General features: G+C 35.0%; 1 protein-coding gene across 1 annotated transcript; it reads left to right on the top strand.

Moving 5' to 3' along the window:
• The first annotated feature begins 4,106 nt into the window (after window positions 1-4,106).
• Window positions 4,107-18,840, top strand: LOC103136081 (protein shisa-5). The gene is made up of 6 exons (XM_007549184.2): window positions 4,107-4,323; window positions 8,377-8,527; window positions 9,324-9,359; window positions 9,901-10,049; window positions 14,799-15,026; window positions 16,811-18,840. The coding sequence occupies exons 1-6, from the start codon at window positions 4,257-4,259 to the stop codon at window positions 16,993-16,995; spliced, it is 816 nt and encodes a 271-aa protein (XP_007549246.1). The 5' UTR covers window positions 4,107-4,256; the 3' UTR covers window positions 16,996-18,840.
• The last annotated feature ends 1,343 nt before the right edge of the window (window positions 18,841-20,183 follow it).

Here is a 20,183-nt window from a genome sequence, read left to right as displayed (position 1 = left end):
ATTAATAATAGTAATTATGAAGGTTATAAGACTAGCCTGGAGTTGGGTCAAATGGTTATCAGTTCAGACATGACTCAAAAGCAAACATTAGAACACTGCTTAGCAGGATTTCAAGTCAAAGGTCAGTTAGGCAGTTCATCTGATATACAAATATGTATAAGTTGCAGCAGCACACTAATCGATAGAGCAATATTTCACCATATGGAAACATGTGGAGAAACATATGGTTCTTCTATATAACGAATCTTGAGTGGGGGTATATTTTAGATGATCATGAACAAGATTGTGGTTGACTAGAATGAATTTATCAATCATACATACAAAATGTACGCATGATTGATAAATTCAGGTCATCTGTGGCGCCTCAAATGTGCCACTCTCGCCATCCTGTTCACTCAGTAACACCATCATGTGTCACAAAGAGAATAGAAAAATTTAAAAGTAACACAAATTTAAGGTTTATGGGATTGATCAATTCTACTGATATTTTCCAATAGCTTAGTTCTCTCGTTCTCTAATCCCCCATCATAATCACAAACTGAGTGCAACAGCTGCCTAAGGAGGTTTTGCAAGAAATAGTTTCTAATATACCCAGTATTATAATCATTTGTAAGAGGTTGACAAAAAATAATTACTAGAAATCATTGTTCTATTCTATAAAACAGATTTCCAAAAAACTAAAACCAAAATAGGAAAGAAAACTTAACTCAGAGACTGGAGTTCAGAGGGTTAAAAAATAACTTTATCTGTAAACAAATTCACATTACCATTATTTATGGTTCCCCTATTTTTAATAAGTGGAGGTTTATGAACTTTATGCTCAGTGGGAAGTGAATGACAAAATATGTGCAACTATGACACATGCACAAATCCCTTTTAAAAGAAAAAAGAAAGAAGGATAAATGTATAATAACTAGAAAGATGCAAAAGTATTTGATATCTACTAAACAAAAATAAAATGAAAAGAAAAAGGTGTACATTTTCTACAAGATTAAACTTTTCTTTTATACTAGCAATTTAAAATATTGCTCATTGAAACATACATAGGATATCAATCAAATAGTTACAGAAGTTTTTATTATACATTGAGGTGAACTAGTTTAAATGTAGGAAGGATTTGTGCCTTGCTTTGTAGTTCAATCTGTTGAATCCCAGTGTTCTGCTGCCCCCTGCTGTTCATACCAGGCTACTAAAATAAAGATGAGGGATTTGACCTTATTTATAAAATCATTTTATCCAGTTCAGAAAATACAATAATTTACAGACTAAAAGTTGTAAATAATCTACAAGTGCAAATGATTGTCGAGCAATTAAACATTTTTAGTTTTCTAAATTATTGGAATGCTAGAATTAACGTTTTTTTCCATTCTATTTTATGTTTTGTCTATATAGCTACTTTCACTATCAAGAGTTTTAATGTTTGTGACCACACAATAAAAACTAAATTAATATAATGTGAAGTTAGAACCAGACAATCGCATTCCCAGTATTGCCTCAGAGGCTTTTCTGCCCTTAAAGGGAACTTCTAGTCTTGATGCTTTGTTTACATTTCTGGCCTCTGACCACTCCCATTACCGGCACTACAGCTAAGCAACAAAGTAATTATTTAAGATAACATGATCCCATAGCTCTGTGCCTGTGGGGAATTACTTTTTCAATCAAACATTTTAAGAGCAGCTCAGTTTGATTCAATTTACAACAGTATTAATTTACTTTTGTTTCAGTTTCACTGGTTAAAACGCCGTGACAAAAATCAGATAGAACAAGAGTAAATTAATTCAAGACAAGAAAGAAAAAATCCCAAATATTAAATAGTTGTGAACACCTAAGGGCAAGTTTTATTCTAAAATCATGATTTTAGATATATATATAAATAAGGTTATTCTTGTTTTAAATTGTTTTAGTGCTTCTTTTTCCCTGACCAACTGGTCAGATGATTAAGGAGTATATCTAGCATAACATATCACATGACAGCCACAACTGAATGACACTTTGTGTCATTGCTTTTCTTCCTGTCCATGTAATATTTGATAAAAAGATGGCAGAAAATAACTATTATCTTTAATCTACAGTCAAGAACAAAGGAAAATAAATTGTCCTTTACTGTTGGGATTATGATATCAACTTACAATAAAACATATTTGGTCTCTAAAATGATTCAAATACACAAACCCAAGCAGATTGCACACTGCCATTATTAATTAAACTGAAGCCAAACCAAAATGGAAAAACTTTTTTTGTTAATCTATTTTTAGCAGTGCCAGCCAACAACTGACTGCTTCATCTAGAACATGTTTTTGTGGAATATCATCTCTCCTGCCTTGAAATTAAGAAATGAGTGGAAAACTACATATACAAAGTAAAATACCAGTCCACTGAACACCACTGACCTTTGACTTACTTCAAGTGTTTTCCCCAGATGTAATTTCTTAAGTAGAAATGTTGAATCATAATGCACAGTTTCCATGTTTGGTAAAAACTAAGCACACAAACACTGTTGAGCACAGTGGTGGAGGGCTGATGATTTGGTCTTGTTTTGCACCAGAACCTGTGCACTTTGAAGTTATTGAGCCAAACATGTGCTTTTGTACCAAAGGATTGTAAAGGCAAATGTTAATTAATCAATCAAAACTTTACAAATCCATAACATCATCATCTGGAATTTCCTAAATTGTTTAATGTCTTAGCAATCTTAATGTATGTAAATAAACAAGAATGATCTAAAAATAATCTTACAAATGATTCTGGTATTTAACACATTTAATAAATAAAAACAATTGTGAAGCTCATGGTGACAGCTTGTTGGAGTAGCTCTGTAGACTTTTGGTTGACGGATTACATGTTTGAACTATTACTCTGGTTTTGAATGCTGTGGAAGGACTTTTGCTCCTTTTTACTTTCAGACAGTGCAACGATGGCAACAAAAAAGTATTATTTTTACAAATAGGAACACCTAATCAGCATCTCAATAGATCAAATTATACCTGAACTCTAACTGCACTCCCAGAGGAGTTGAAAAGGAGGCTTTGTGGATGCAGAGCAGGACAAAAAGCAGAGAAAAAGGAAGGAAATTCAAACCGTCTAGTCCGTTAGTCATAATGTTAATAGACCATACAGTATATCCGATTCCAATGTTTTCCTGTCTGGCTTTCTAAATATATATTTAAAGAGAAGTGCCAAAAGCAGTTGTTAGCGGTGCCTGCCAACAACTGATTGTTCCATCCAGAACATGCTACTGTGGAATATAATCTCTCCTGCTTTGAAATTGAGCTGTTTGCATGCCATGATCATCATGAGACTGTCATACAACAGTCTTAGGTCAGAGGTATTACCAAATTTGTTGGAAGACTGACTGCTACTCCTTTCTTCCCACAGCGTCACTGTCCACAATTTGTGAGTGATGAATTACGTTTAATTTCCCTTTGGGACAAAGTCTGTCCGGATCAAATTGGCCCCGCCCCAGATCTTTAAATACATAATATCTTATAGACAAGTAGCTATGTGCTATTAATATTGACAATATTGTAATACTAATAAATATTTTATCAATATTTTACCAAAACTTTTTTTTTCTCTATACTGCCAAATTACATCGATGTGAAATATGTTCAACATTAATTAATTTTAAGAACTACTCATTGAATAAAGACAAGTGCTTATTTACCATTTTAACAGTTTAATAGTTTTACCAATAAATTTTGCCACATCCGGCCCTAAGGACATTCATAATCTTGATATGGGCCAAATTGAAAATGAGTTTACTCTGCTGTATTTGATTTCAAACTGTTGCATGTTATCACAGTATTTTATCTACACTTTACAAATTTACATATTTTTTGCTAAAGAAATAGATATTTAAAATACTACTCGAGCTATTTCAGATGTACTTTTTCTAAAAAAAAAGAAGGAAAAAAGTATCTTTATTTCATGTTTGTTATCTTATTTTTATTTTGGTTTGTTTCGGAAAGCTTCATGCTTCCCTCAGAGTCGCAGATTGTGTTGATGTTGCTTTATCTTGTCTTTTCTATATGTCTCTGAAAAATGGAGGCAAATATAATTTCTACATTTTCGCAAATAAGAGGACCCTCTTCCTTTCCTGAGCTACTTCATGCTCCACCCTGTGTGAGCGCTGAAGGCGGGCGGAGCTCTTTGGATACTCGCAGCAGTGGGTTCAGGACAGTAGACTTCCTCCTTCAGTCGGTGAGGTGGAGGAGACAGTCAGCTTCAGCACGGGTTCTGGGATAATAAAAGCAGCCATGGTGCCAGGCGTGCCCTGTGTAGTCGTGTTGGTCATCTGTGCCTCCATGTCCATCTCTGTCTTTGGTGAGTGTGACTGTTTAACTTGATAAACCGTCGCCGCTTTCTGACGGCTGGTTAGCCGCAGAGGTTAGCTTCAGGCGGGGTCTCGCCTGAAGCACACTTCGGGACGACGTCAACCTACCGTCCCTTAATTAGAGGCTGACAGTCTGTAAAAAAGGTTATTTATTATGGCATTTTGTTAACACTAAAACGTTTTTCTTTAAATTATTTGTTTCAGCAAACTAAAGGAATGCCAACCAATATAATCACTTTAATGCGGGTTTGGTAGTTGGGAAAAGCCTATGATAAAACTAACTTGTCGAACTTTTAAGCAAAGTAATTTATCCACAAAGTGGTTGTTTATATATTTTATGTATTCATGTGATTTATTTAGTTAAAAGAAATTGGGGAAAACATTAACCAGCACTTTACTTTTACGGGAAAGGTAGGGGCCGCTTTCCTTGTTTGTGATTGGATCCAATCCCCTGGCAACAGGATGTATGTCACTTCCCGTCTGTCTAAAACCAGAATATGCTTCAAGTTAATGTTGACGAGTTTATTACAGAATTAGAGAAAATGTATGTGTTGCGTATTTATTTTTGTAATAAAACATGAATTGTATGTAAATGATACATATTTATTGTTCTAAATTATAGTTGTATGTTAAAATAGGTTAGTGAAAGTGTTCTTATTTACATCTGAAATAAAATCAAACTAACAAGCAGTCAACATACTGAACCAAGCTTTCATTTCTGGTTATAGTGAAATAAATTCAAAGCACTTTTTCACTTGGAAACCATATCTGCTCTTCAACATATGTAATCTTCTAGTTTGAACATCCACAAATTTATTTAGTCATCTGTTTATCTACCTCAACACATTTGAGTTGAATTAAACAGAAGAATCATTATGCATGTATGAATGCGTATGTGTGGTTTTGGTTCAGACTCTCTGAGCCCATCAAATACTGCTACAGATATAAAGCCTAGCCATTATCAAGTAGGCTATTTCAAGGTACCACTTACATTACGTAGTGCGGTTATATTGGTAAAGAGCATACAATTACTGCTTGAAGCAATACTTTTAAATATCATGTTATTAATTGAAAGTCTCATGGAACTAACAATACAAAAATAGTTCCAAGATCAAAAGCAGCAATCCCATGCACACTTTCAGTTTCTCTGAAAGTAGGCCTCGTAAACAGCTATTAGAATTTAACCCCATGTGGTAAGGAAAACATAAAATGTAGTTATTTTGATAGCGTGCAAGTTTAAGAACAAAATAGAACTTGCTGAAAAACTCCCACAAAGTTTTGCATGTCTTTACAGGGCATTTATAAAGTACTCATTCATGTTTAACCTTTCCATTCTTTTTTATTTTTTTTTGTCACACTGCAGCCACAAACCTCAGTGAATTTAATTTGGAATTTTATGTTGCAGACCAATACAAAGTAATGCTGAATTGTTAAGTGGAAGATGCGTTTGGTGATTTTTAAACATGCCTTGCAAATTCAAATCTCAAAGGTGTGGTAACCATTTGTATAAAGCTCCCCTGAGTTAGAGCAAGTCGTTCAGCATTATTCTCTTTTTTTCACTCTAATTGAAAAATAGCTCAAAGTCAGCCTGATTAGATGGACAGTGCTTGAACATCAATTTTCTTATTGGAAGGTAAACTTCATCCCTAAGCCAAAGGCTTTTGGCAGCTTTTGAAAGGTTGTCTTCCAGGCGTGATCAATATTTGGTTCTAGCTATCTTCCTACGAACTCTGACCAGTTTCCCTTCTCTGCAGAAGTAAAGCATCCTTATGATATGAGTCTACATTATAAATATGGTGTGTTCAGGATTGTGTGCAGTGATGGTTTTCTGTCACACATTTTGTTTGCATTAGTGCCTCAAAGTTATCCTTTGGTTTGATTTGACTGGAGCACATTTTTCTGAGTTTTCATGTGTCCCGTAATCCAGAAGTTTTCAGGTGTGGGAGAGCTATTGCCCATAAACATGATCACACTTCCTTGTTTTTTTATTTTTCATTTTGCTTGACTCAGACCAGTGATCTCAAACTCCAGTCCTCAAGGGCCAATGTGATGCAACTTTTAGATGTCTCTCTGCTTCATCACACCTGGCTCCAATATTAGCTAATTAGCAGAGGTCTGTAGAGCTTGACTACATGCTAGTGAGACATTTTCAGTGTTTAGTTCAAGTGTGTAGGACGCATCTAAAAGTTGCAGGACTCTGCCCCTCGAGGACTGCAGTTTGAGATCTACTCATTTTGCCTGGCATAGACTTGGTGAAGTTAGCTAAATGTTTAAAGTTACTTATTCTGCTTTATTTATTTCTTGTCAGAGCTGTGGAGGAGCAGCATGTAAACGAGCGTGATTAACAGCAGTAACTGCTGGTTCTGGTTGGTTGTTTCTAGTTAGCACTGGGAGAAGGCAGATGATTTTTTTTTCCCTCAGATTATATGCCTTGTACCATACTGTGACAACATAGTGGCAGTTTCAACAAATATGTAAAATAAAACTATTTTTCATAAAAGTTATGTACTGCAGCTTTAAGAAAATGCTGCTTAATTTTAAGACATGATAGGAATGTTTGCTCTTAATGCACACGCACACACACACACACGCACACACACGCACTCCTACCCTGTCCTCTGCCGACAACAGCCTGGAAACCCCAACTTCCTCAACACCCCGTCACTATGGAGACTCACTGATCTGAGGGACCTGAAGTTCCCCTTTTTGTCATTTCACAATCTCCTATTCATTTTTACTCGGGGGTTATATAAAAGAGAACAGCTGAGTATCTCCCCAGTAACTGTATTAAAATATTCATTTTCGTTAAAAGGTGGAATGTACCGGATCTGTTGTTTAGACAGGTTTCATGTTGTTTCAACATGCATGTAAGGCCAGTCTAACCTGCGAGGGTTGTTTAAATTTGTTTTTCAATTCAGATCACTTTAATTTAGTTTTCTATGAAGTGTCAGTTTGGTGCTAAATGTAAATTCAAAACACTTTACTAGTTTAATTGATCATGTTGACTGGGTTGATTTCAGGATTATTTTTTTTCTTTCCTAAGGTGATTAACAGGATATGTTTAACCAAATCAAACTATATTATAAACATATAAAGAAAATGTTCAAGAAGATGGTTAAATTGATAATTCTAATAAAGGATTTTTAAAATCCGATATAAATGAATAAGCCTTAAAGAATATGGTGACCCAATGTAGACATTTTAAGTAATTGCACATTCAAGGGAAGCCTTATTGGTGTTTGTAAATTCATGCTAATTTTTAAAATGTCTTTCAAAAGTTGTTTCTTTGCAAGTAAAATAGTTGTTTCTTTGTTAGTGTACCATATGTGCTTATCTTTGTCAACAAAAGGCATTTAAATCAGTTATGGTATTTCTTTTGTCTTATGGCAGATAAAATAATTTCCGAGTGTCCCTTTGGGTAGTCTTTAAAATATATTTGTTTACAATAACCATGTAAAGCTTGACTGAAAACTGCACCCTCTAAGCAAATCAAGTTAAATTGACTCCATTTAGAGGATTATCATTGCCATCGCTTTTGCCTGCAAACCTGTTCCAACAGGATGTTGTGTGTTGTGACTCTTTTAACTGGTGCAATATGGTGCTGATGCTAGCTGAAACCTGAACTCCATGACCTGCAGTTTGCTAATTTTGTTAAATCGTGATCATTTTATTCAATGTCAACGTGTAAGCAATTAGTAAACTTGAGGATTTTATTATTCTACCATGTTTTAACGTGTAAGATCATAGCTCTTCTACTTTAAAGGGTTTAAATCAAGAAAAATAAAAATGATTTTTATGTGGATATCAGAGCTACAAACTGTTCCAGGCCACATGTAAAAAACATTAACTCAATCGTTAATCATAGTTTCAATGCTATGAAATTTAACCATTTAGTCGCTCATGTAGATGCCTAGAAGCATGACCGTTTGCCCTTTTTTGTGAATGAATAGTTTAAAACCCATCATGTATTTAACTTACCTCATTGCATCCAGTATATTTGCACATGAATTCTAATAAATTTCTCTTGGTGTCTTCTCCTGCAGCACTTGACTGTAAATCATACAGGGATTCATACAATCTCTACCACATGTCTAAAGAATGCAAATGGGGATCATTTTGCTGTGGTACCTGTACAAGCAGAGATTGCTGTTTTGATTTAAATCGAAAACTCACTGAACGCGCTCAAGAAAGATGGTAGGTGATTTAATTTTTCTTTATATCTTCATATATCAATTCACAATGTATATAAATGGGGAGCGAGTTGTTCCAGTAATTGTCATTTTTCATTAGACGTAACCTTTTGATTTTGGTAATTGAGAATCTGAATCTTGAAAATGGTACATAAAAAGTTGGACATTCTATTACTTAAAAAAATACATTTTAAAGATATTTGATATTTCCTATTTCTTCTTTACAAATAAGCACAGGTGATTTTTCAGATCAATATAAATGAGTATGTGTGGGAGTCAAAAGATGTCAACAATTTAAACAACCAACTTATGCTTATTTTTAAGTAATATTGTTAAGAATATCAATAATATGTCATTAGCAGTGTTATTAAATTGGTTTCGATTTTGAGAGGAAAAAAAATAAAATCTTTTTTATTTCAGTCGTTTTGCCAAAAATAACCAAAACTTTCATATAATCAACATTTAGCCCAATTTCCACCAATTGAAACTGGCAAAACAGAAAACATGTAAATAGTGTAAATGTTAATGTCCTTTAAAGATGGTCTCACCTTTAAGTCCTGTGGTTATTTTATTTGATTATAACTGCTTATCTTTAGTGTGGCATATGTGCTTCTCTTTGTCAATGTGCTGTTGACACAAATATGTTTTACTGCAGAGGGACAAATGAAGGATCATCTTACACTAAAATAAAAAAGCATGGATATAGAAAGTAACGTCAAACATTGGTTGTGTTTGCCGTGGCAGCTAAAGAGGATTGCTCTCGTTTGTTTATTTTTTTCTGAATTTTCCTGTTGTTGCAGTGATGAAAATTTGGCAAGTTGGGGAAATATGGATAGGTAAGTTTGTATACATTTTCATGCAAAAAAATAAATAAAATCTAAATTTTTTTTAAAGAATATATTACATCAAAAATATTGTCAATTTTGACAATGAAAGTCTGATTGTAAGTGTACAAAACAAACATGACGCAGGAGCCTTGAGAACCACTTTCAGAACAAAATGACTTGATATTGTAGCTTTCTGAATAAATTCTCTCTCACAATGTTTTTGAGGACTTTGAGGCAACTCTTCTTTATACTTCTGCTTGAGTTTATTGGTGGTTGCCGATTTGTGTTTAAACCAGGCGGTCTTGGTGACTTAGCCCTAGAAAATTTCACACCTTCTTTTGGTTTGGTTCGCTTCAAATCTGCACAGTTGGAAGCACCACAAACCACCTAAACAGTTTCTCACTGCAGAGTATTGCTTAATAACGATCTCGTGGACATGAGAATGATGCAACATTACTAAAAGACAGAGAGAAAGAATCGGATTTCTGCTGAGAGATTATGTAATCATTGATGTCTGTTTTTCTGTCATCTTTTTCATTTTTTTTTTTAGTGATGACAAATTCCATAGGGAGTTCAGGGATTCCTCATATGTGGTCATGATTACTGGTATCGTGGGCTCCATCCTTTTTCTTCTTCTCCTCGTCTGCTGCTGCATCTGTCCCTGCTGCTGTATTTACAAGATGTGCCGGAGGCCGCAGCGTAAGTAGTTCTTACACCTGATTCACTTATGGCTTGTATTAAGTTTATTCAGTTTTGGAATTGGTTTTCTGAATGAAAACACAAACTAATAAAAAGGTACTGATACCTGATTTGACTTCCACCTTATAAATATGTAAATCTTAAATACCACTCTTCTTTCAGGACTTTACACTAATTTTAACTTTTTCAAGAGGTGCGCCAACCCTTTTTCATTGGGTACACCTGGCTTTTTTTACATATTGGAGCAAAAAATTGATTTGGAGCAGAAAATCTGAATTCTTCTTCAAATGTGACCTTCTCAAAAATAAGATCACATTTGCGATCTAATTGGTTACATGGGCACACTATAGATCAATGCATTTTATTATTATTTCTAAGATATTGAGTATCAATTTACTATTTGCACCTGTAAATTATTAACAATCATCCTTAAAAGCACAATTGATGAAATCTTTGCTGGACCTTGTTCCTTCTATGCTCTAAACTTAACCAAATACTATTCGGTGATTATTATAATCTTTATCTTGTCATGTAAAAATTTTATTATAAATTGTGTTTGCTAAGTTTGGATGGTAAACGTACATTACTTTCTTTTCCAGAAGTAGCTGCAACCTATAAGCTGTTGCTTGTTGTTAATAATAATAATAATAATAATTAATTAATATTACCTAACACATTAACATATCCAACTAGCTAAAAAACCTAAATGGAGATTGGGCTTATAATGTGTTGACATTTTGCAGGCATTTGCTGCAGTGTCTGCATCGTGCTGCTGCACACATGTAGGCTTCCTGCACACAACCAACAAGAAACGCACTAGAGCTGCCGACTGTTTGCGAGCCTGTCAGTGCATGTAGTGGTGTGGCACCTGGCTTGAACACAGTCAGAAGAAAACTTGCACTTGTGGTTTTCAGTGTATTTGAACGTAAGACGGAACATCAGGGGACTCATTTCAGGACGTATGGCCCACCCACCACCTGACTTCCATTACAGAAATAGCACAGACGTGACATCGAGGGGCAAGCTGAGCAGAGGTTCATGAAGCCTGATGTTCTTTTTAGTCATCATCCTTTTGGATTATGACGCATTCAGTCGTCAAAGATAATTACTGCTTGTGGTTTGAGCCAAACTCGATACTGTTGCTTGTTTTCTTGCTTTAGTAAATTTGCTTGCTGCCTTTTGGAAAGTATATTGAAGCATGCATAGTATCTCAAACAGTGTTTTCATTTTACAGACTTATACAGTTTTTGCTTTTGTCACACTTCTGTTTAAGATCATAAAACTGATTTTTGGATTTACAAAGATGAGCCAATTAAAGGCAAGAAGCAATTTTCAAAGAATAATTTCTTGTATTAATGAGATAATAAGCTGCCTAATCTATGTGGCCTTGTGTGAAAAAGAAATTGCCCTCTTAATCTAGCTGATTCTCCCAGTCTTGGCAGCAACAACTGTCCTCAAGGGTTGGCGATAGCTGCCACGTATCTTTTACTTAAAAATCTTAATTAAGTAATTAAACTGGCCTTGGACAATTCTCCTGCTGCAGAACCTAAATGTGCTTGAGCATAAAGTCATAACATTACATCCAGGATTCAGGATTTAGGATTTTCTGGTAGAGAGCAAAATTCATGGATCAATAGTGAAAAGTTGTCCAGTTCCTGAAACAACAAAGCAGTCCCAGAGGAGCTACCGCCGCCATGTTAGGCTCTCAGTGTGATGCTTCTTTTCCAATATGCTGTTACTTTTACTCCAGATGTAAAAATAATATATACCTTTTAAAAGGTTATTCCTTTTGTCTTACATTTGCACAAAATGTATTTCCAAAAGTCTTCAGAATCATCAAGAATCTGGAATGCGGATCTTGGCTGCAGCAGGAGGAATTTTGTTTGGCAGGCCGCTTCTGGGAAAGATCACGACCGTTCCATGTTTCCTTTGTTTATGACGCAACTGTGGTTTGCTGGGGTCACAGAAACCTAGAAAAGACTTTGATTATTGGGTTTCCTCAGATGTATGAATTTGTGATATCTTCATATTTGCTAGGTTATTTTTAAATGATTTTGCAGAGAAGTGTTTCTTCTCCAAGTCCAATAGAGAAATTGAACTAAGCTTTCCAGAAAATAGTTGCTTTGGATTTCATCTTATAATAGAAGTAGTCTGTTGAAAACAGCTTTTTGTGACATTCAGTTTTTGTAACTCTGGAAAATTTATGTGCAACTATAAAGTAAATGACAGAAGAGATCTGAAATGCCATTATTTTTTACAGCATGGTATTTCAGTATTCATCCAAGTCTGAATGAATATGGAAAAAGAAAAATGGAGTACAGAAAAATATTTGATTTTCCAGATTTTTTTTATTTTACTTTTATCTTCAGTTTTTTTAAAAGGACTGAAGTGTAACGGTAAATAATTTCAGAGTTATGTAAACTGATTTAAATTTAGATGATGTGCTTTATCTTTGAACTGCCATATCACTCCTTGACTTCTTCTGGGCCGTGACGAAACGCCAAACTAAAACTGCTGTGGTTTTGAATTTCTACAAGCAATATAGAGGCAGAAGTTCACAAACTGTTTTACAGAAACTGTCTCTATTCTGGAATAATACAGTCCATACATGACAGGTGAAAGGGTTACATAATTTGGTAACACTTTATTTGAAGGGGGTTGAATAAGACTGTCATGACACTTTCATAAACATAACATAACACCTGTCATGAACATCAATAAACCTTCATGAATATTTATGACTGTTGTCATAAAGCATCATTCGGTAAATTATGACACTTTTAATACAAAGTTGACATTATTCAAAATGTCTTTGTTATGACAACTTGACATTAACCAAGAAATCATTACTGTTTAAACTTTACCTTTAATAACATAAAGATACCTAATTTTTAAAGTGAAATCAGTAATACTTTTATAACAAATTTATATCAGTAATGATTTCTTGGTTAATGTCAAGTTGTCATAACAAAGACATGTTGAATAATGTCAACTTTGTATTAAAAGTGTCATAATTTACCAAATGACGCTTTATGACAACAGTCATAAATATTCATGAAGGCTTATTGATGTTCATGACAGGTGTTATGTCATGTTTATGACAGTGTCATGACAGTCCTATTCAACCCCCTTCAAATAAAGTGTTACCCATAATTTGAACTAGAGCAGCCAGAAAACATTCTCTCTTAACCAGGTCCAGTATTGTTGTTTGTTGAATTGCGGATTGAAGCAATGTCTGTTATAGGGGATCAAGGTGAATGCCTGTTTAATTCCTAATATTTTGAAATGAAATGTGTAGAGACTCTAGTATTAAAACCGCTGATGAATTGCTAGAAAGCTCTTTACCTAAAATGATTGTTGCACTGTAGCTGCTGTTACTACCATCTATTTGTCTGCTTTTAAACATTTTTTTTTGAAAACGATTGATATCTTTAGCAGAAAGTTGAGTGCTACAAGCACAGTAAGGGTTGAAAATTCCCTTGTTTAGTCCTTTTATAAGATTTACTGAAAATAAAGAGTATTCTTGATGAAAAATGTGTGATGAAACCTTCAAGTTTTGTCTCAACATTATTTTAGTAATACAATGGCAATACACTTGTAGGTTTTTACTGAATTAAAGTATATAACTACTATGATTCACAAGTACATAATTTTCCGTGCTCGCGTGGCATGTGGATTCTTTCGCGAAATGCTCCACAAGGCTGATCCCAGACATGTAGATCTGGCGCTAAACATTTGATATTAAGGTTTAATCGCAGTTGTTGTTTGGCTCTGACCAATTGGATTTTTGTACTGTTGCAGAGGTGTTTGTTTTTAATTTTAGACGTACTGATAGTATTTTTTCTTAAAAAGCCCCTAAACTATATTTACTTCCAGCAGATTAAGTAGATAAACAATCGTATGTTCAGACGTTGTAGAGAAGGATAGGGAACCACAAGACTAAAAAAATGCAACACAGAAAATATAAAAAGCTACTACTTTTAAAAAAACAACAACAAAAAAACAGTTACTACCGTTTTTTAAGCATAAAACACAAGTAAGCCCGACAATGTGGCTTTCTGGCCCTGCCTTCTGGGATCAGATACAGGAATGTTCAGTCTGAGTCATTGCTTCCATGTCAACCATTGAGGGGAAACCTCAAGAACTGTTGACGTCACTTACAGGAAGTGGTTGGGAAGATGCCCACCCTTTCTTTAAAGGAATGATGTAGACATTTTCTTCATTGCACCTATGTCTTCAAGCAGAAATAGTGTGATGAGGTTTCTTTTCATTATAGATGTGGATTTGTCAGTTTTTCTTTTTGAAGAATGACTTGTATTCAGTGGACGACCTAAACTTTTGTTCTTTTGATATTCATGTTTTATGCTCACTTATAAAGCATCATCTCTCGGAGTCTTTCAAAATCTTTATCAGCATTAATGAGTATAAAAACACTCCTTATGCCAAAAATAATGATAAAACAAAAGGTTTGCTTATTCTCAGATGTGAACGAGATAAGATTCAAATAAATTCATGGTGCTATAAACATGTTGTGGTGTCAGTTGATGGGCGTAGTTATGTGTTTTATCTATTGTAACTTTTCCATGTTAGGAACAACTTTTGACTTGTCAGATTTAGTGAAATCAGTTGACTTTTTTTTATCTAAGCAGTGCCTTAGATTGTGTGTCTTTCCTACTGAATCCTGCTATGAGAATCGTGCATTTTAGTTTTGTCAGACATTCATCATCCTTGCTTGTGGTTTTCTTGCAGCTGTGGTTGCTACTACCACCCATACCACAGTGGTGACCTCTGCTCCTCAGCAGTACCCCCAGCAGCCAATGTCAGTGCCTGGACAGCCCCAGCCCTACCAGGCGACCCAGTATCCATCCTACCAGCCCATGCCAGTTCAGCCTGGCTATGGAACACAACCCATGGCTACCTCGCCCTATAAAGGACAGGCGTTCACCCCAGGACCACCACCACCTTATCAAGAAGCCAGTGAGTGTGAATTGTTACTTGAGTCCAGATGAATAAGAAAAGCCCGGAAGATGGCCACATGTTTGCGGTTGTCTTAAATAAATCCAGTCTACATTATTATTATTTTTTTAAAATCTACAACTGTCATGCAGATGTTATCACATATCTAAAATTACACAAGAGTATTTAGTCAGGTTTTTTTTCTCAGTGTAGTGTTTATGTTGCTTTATAGCTATATGAGATTTCTCAATTTCTGCTGCCGTCAGGTTAAAATTTCCTCTGAACAACTTTCTTCGAGTGTAAGCAGTGATCCAGAGGATAAATATTTCATTAATGTACTGTCTGGTCTGCAGTAAAGCTAGTATGACGGTGACTAAGCATCTTTTTCAGGAACTGGAAACTAAATGCAAACATTTATTCTGCAATAGAGTGAAAAACGCACATTAACAATAAAGCTATTTTAATGGCAATAGTAACACACTTATTTGTAACCACATTTAGCAGATTAAAATATTTTCAAGTTTTGTTCAAAATGCACAAAGGAATAAAAAAAATGTAATTTGGTCTCATTATTGTGAAACTAGTTTGCATATACAAAGACACATTACCTGTTTTTCACTGATTGGTTGTCAATTAGGACTGCCAAATTTATTACATTTTTGAATTCTGAAATTTATATAAAGTTCCTTAATTGTGTAGATTTTCTTGTAAACTGTTTAGGTTTTCCTTACAAAACCTTTTCAGAATAGCCTGTTGTAGATTTGGCCCGTCATCTCTGAAAGAGCGGATGTAACTAAGTCAGGTTTGTAGGTCTTCATGGATTTGTTCACCTTTTCAGCTCTGCCCACATTTTTTAATGGACTGGGTTTTTTCTTTCTGATGTCAATGCTAAAACATTGTCCAGAAGCCACTAGGTAACTGCTAATTTGGCTGTATGCTTAGAGTCCTTGCGGATGTGGAATATGATCTGTGCCCAAGCTTTAACTTTCTGACTGATATCTTTAGATGTTGCACCAATATTTCCTCATAATGTTCTTTATCTATTGTATGAAATAGATAAAATAGATCTATTTATTTTCTATTTGCCATCTATTTTATGAAGTTTACCAGCAGAAGCAGCAAAACACCCACACAACATGATGCTGCAAAAATAAAAATCTATGTCCTGGAGTGTATTTGCAAATGTATCTTGCTTTTAAAAAATGGCTTTTGGGTTGGTGTTTACACTTGAAAGCTCCATTGATAAAACAGCACTTTGCACCAATCTAATGGTTGAATAACTAGTAGATTAAAAACAGAAAATATTTTTGTTGTTGAGCTCATATGTCTCAAAGTCAAATTCATTATTTTAGTAGCAAAGAGGGTGTTTGAATTAAACATGTTGCTTAATTTGTCGGTTATATGGTTTTTGATGAAAATTTGATAAACTGTGAATAACTAATTACAGACCCTGCAATTATCTTAATTAAAAGTTCCACCAGTACTTAAAATGCATCAATAAATATGCCTTCATTTAACTCAAATGTTGCGATAACTTGCAAAATCAGCAAAAAGGTTTTGCATGAAATCAGCACAAACGTTTTTGCTGATTTTGCAAGACTTGTCTGCTTTTGTGTCATCTTGTTACTCCAGAATAGCAGGAGAGGAGGTGGATTAACTACTAGGTTATGTTTGAGGTTTTTTTTTTTTTTTTTTAAGTAAAAGGAAACGGATAATTTCTGTTTACTGAATGTTGCAAACCTCTCATGTGGTTAAAGGATATTTCTGGCCCATTCATTCTTATGCTTTTTCCCTTCTATTTCCAGTCGGTCCAGCCTACCCTCCCACCCAGCCCATGCCTTACAGCCAGGCTGCGTACAACCCCGGACAGCCAGCGTATCCTCTACATCCTCCCACCTACCCACAGCCAAACGCTCCATCCTCTCACGCGGACTTCCTGGCCCAGCCTGCATACAACCCAGATTATGTTGCACCACCCACAACCGGGTAAAAGTACTTCGTACCATAAATAAACTACAACGTTCCTGACATAGGCAGAACATGAAGAGAAAGTGTTCATTCCTTTAGTTGGATGGTAAACGTGACAATGTAATATAATGTTGAGCATCTGTTGTGTTCAGTTGTCTCGAAGTACAACGTGTTGATGCCCTTTGACTTGTTTTGCATAGACATTCAGCATGCATTCCTACATATGTGTAAACGTCTGATTTCAGTTTGTTTGTGGCTCCTTACACATCTTGGGGGAATAAAACATGAAGCCCTGTCTGACTTGAGTTTTTAAAGTGCGTAGAAATCTTTCAGCTTTATGAAGATGCCTCAAAACTTCCTGTTTGCCTTTTAAGTCCAGCTGAACCTACTGGACTCCATTCACCTTCAGAATTTGACTAAGGTGCTTTCATGTCTATGCTCAACACCTCAAATATCTGCCAGGTTCCTGCAGAAGTTCTTTAAACTTTTTCTGTCTTGTCATACTCTTGTTTTTATAATGTTTTAAAAAGTGTGTATTAGTTTTTAATACACTGCTGACATACTTTTTTTTTCTAAGCATTCTTTATAAAAGGGAACACTGACTTTGTCATCAGTTAGGAAAATGTTATTAAAAAAAACAATAGCTTATAAGTGGTAGAGGTCATAGGCTTTGGTTTTTATTACAGTTGCACCAATAAATCATCCAGTCAATAAATCGGCTTGGATTTACTTCGCTTTGGGAGATCTGTGATTGGCCGATACTCGCATGTTCATCCCCTCCTGTCTACCGGTCTTATCTGCCTGTGCCGTGAGAGTAACTTGACTGACAGACACACCTCTGAGGTCATGTTTGCAGTTTACAATAGTCGCCCCACTGTTGCCAACTCGGGGACCTTCTTGTTATATTTAGCAGGATTTCAGACTTCAGAAACTAACGGAAATCGGATCCAAAATTGAAATCGGTAGGTCGGGCTTTTTCGGCCAGAAAACTGCAACTAGTGCACCCTTAGTTTTTATTGATTGTCAAATGTACATCTGTACACTTTTGCATCTGCAGCTTCATTTAGTGTCATTCAGGTCTTTTCTGTTCAGTCTCCTACACATTTAGACTAAACCAAAAAGGGGAAATGTTACATTTTTGAAATGCAAGACACAAATGTGCCTTCATAGCAAGGTTGTGGAACCCAGATGAACATGTCCTGGCTTTGAAAAGTTTATTTTCTTTTGAACTGTTTATTATTTGAGCGCTCCTTATAGTAATTTATTGTAATTTTCATTTCAAACAATGTATCCTGTTTACATAAATAATTACTTCATGTCTGTCATTTAGACATTCAGATTAGAGATTAATACATTTTATTTGAACTCAAATTACACTAAAATGGTTTACTTCAATAAAATATCCATGTACCTTAATTGAACAACTTGATTTATGAATAGTTGATGCTTTTTTTTTGTATTTCCTGCGAAATTTTGTGTGTTTTCCTTGTTCTGTTGTCACTAAAAAGCTCAACTGTTTTTGCCATTTACTCAAGTCATTTGAAAATGTGTTTTTTACTTTCATTTTTTAAAAAGAAAAACAAGTTCTTGGTTTGCCTTTTCTCGCTGGGTATTTTTTAGTTTTTCAGATTTGTTTGAATTATTGTCACTGGGGAAAAAAAAAACAGTTTAGGTTTTACTGTTTTTCATCTTGTGATCCAAAATATTTTCCTTGTCGTATGTAAATATGTACCATTTATTTTACAGACTTTCATAAAATATATTTTTCCTGCTTCCATCTGGTTATTTAAATTCACTTTCAGTGAAAGGGTTAATGTGTAAGGCATTTAAATATTTTGGAAAATAAAAGTGAGGAAGGAAAAGGAAAGATGGGTGTTATGTTCTTATATTTAAATATTGCAACAACAACTGTTGTTGCAATCACAGCTGCAGATCTTTTTTGGTGTATTCTTACCGGATCCACATATCTAAGCACTAAAACTTCTGTTCAGTCTCCTCTGAAAAAGAAAGTTAGTTTGCATAGAGTTTATCTATAATCACCAATTTTCAAATCTTGCTAAAGATTTTTAATTGAATTTATGTCTGGACTTTGACTGGGACATTCTAACATGATTATTTCTTTTATCTAAACTTTCCCACTGTAGCTTTGGAGGCATCTCGTGTTTTGCAGCCTCCAGTAGGATTTCGCCCAGTATTCCCTCGTCTTTAGCTCCATCTATCTTTCCTGTCTATTCTGATCAGCCGCCCTGTCATGATGATGTAAAGTGTACCATATTGGCGTCCTCTACTTTCAACAGGATTTCAAATTGGTCCACCAGACCTGTGGATGTTTCCAGCTCTTCCAGAACCACTTAATGCTCTCCTGAGACTTTCAGTTAGGTGAACAGACATGCCTTTGTAGTCATTTTTTTATTGGTCCATAGCGCTTTAAATGTTTTCTTCAAATTAACATCTTTTCACAGCAATGTAATTTGGTTCTTTACATATTAAAACTGCTTTGACTTATAAAATCAAATTTAGGCACACAACTGTCAATTTGGTGTCCAAAGTGTGGCCTGGAGGCTATTTGTGGCCCTTGAAATGACTCTGATCAACTCCTTAACCATAAGCCAAGAATGGTAAAAAGAAAATTGGCCAACAAATCAGAACTGATGAGCCCAAAAATGTAGAAGTTGACCATTTCCATTTTTCTTTTAAGGTAACAATCCAGAGCCTTTTTTTTTATAATTAGATCTTTAAGGATTTATAGATTTTTCTTTTTTTTTTTGTTTTATTATAGAGCAGTTATAACAGCATTTTTAATTTAATGAATTTTGTGGTTTGCAAGTAGTTTAAATTTGCCAGTTTTGACCCCAGGGTCAAAAGGTTTGGACACCACTGCTCTGGAGGGCCCCATAGATACTTGTTGCAGGCTAAATTTAACCTGCAGGTTGCGAGTTTGATGCCTTTGCACTGAGACTTTCAACACTTTGATCCAAGTATCCAATTTGATACTTGGATCAAATTTATTAGGATACTTGTAAAGGGAGATATCACAGTAAAGGTGATTGATATTTGTTTGTCACACTTTTCAAAAATGTTTATTAATGTGATTTTTTTTTTTTGGTCCTGTTTATTTCACAACTATGCACGACTGTGTCTCTACATGCTGATATGGTGATACTGTAGTAAGCTATCTCCATATCAACATGGGGGATCAGTGAACATCCA

This window comes from Poecilia formosa, unplaced genomic scaffold (assembly GCF_000485575.1).
Source record: "Poecilia formosa unplaced genomic scaffold, Poecilia_formosa-5.1.2 Scaffold2, whole genome shotgun sequence".
Taxonomy (NCBI): Eukaryota; Metazoa; Chordata; class Actinopteri; order Cyprinodontiformes; family Poeciliidae; genus Poecilia; species Poecilia formosa.
Note: the sequence above shows the minus strand (reverse complement) of the source record. Positions and strands in the feature narration are given on the sequence as shown.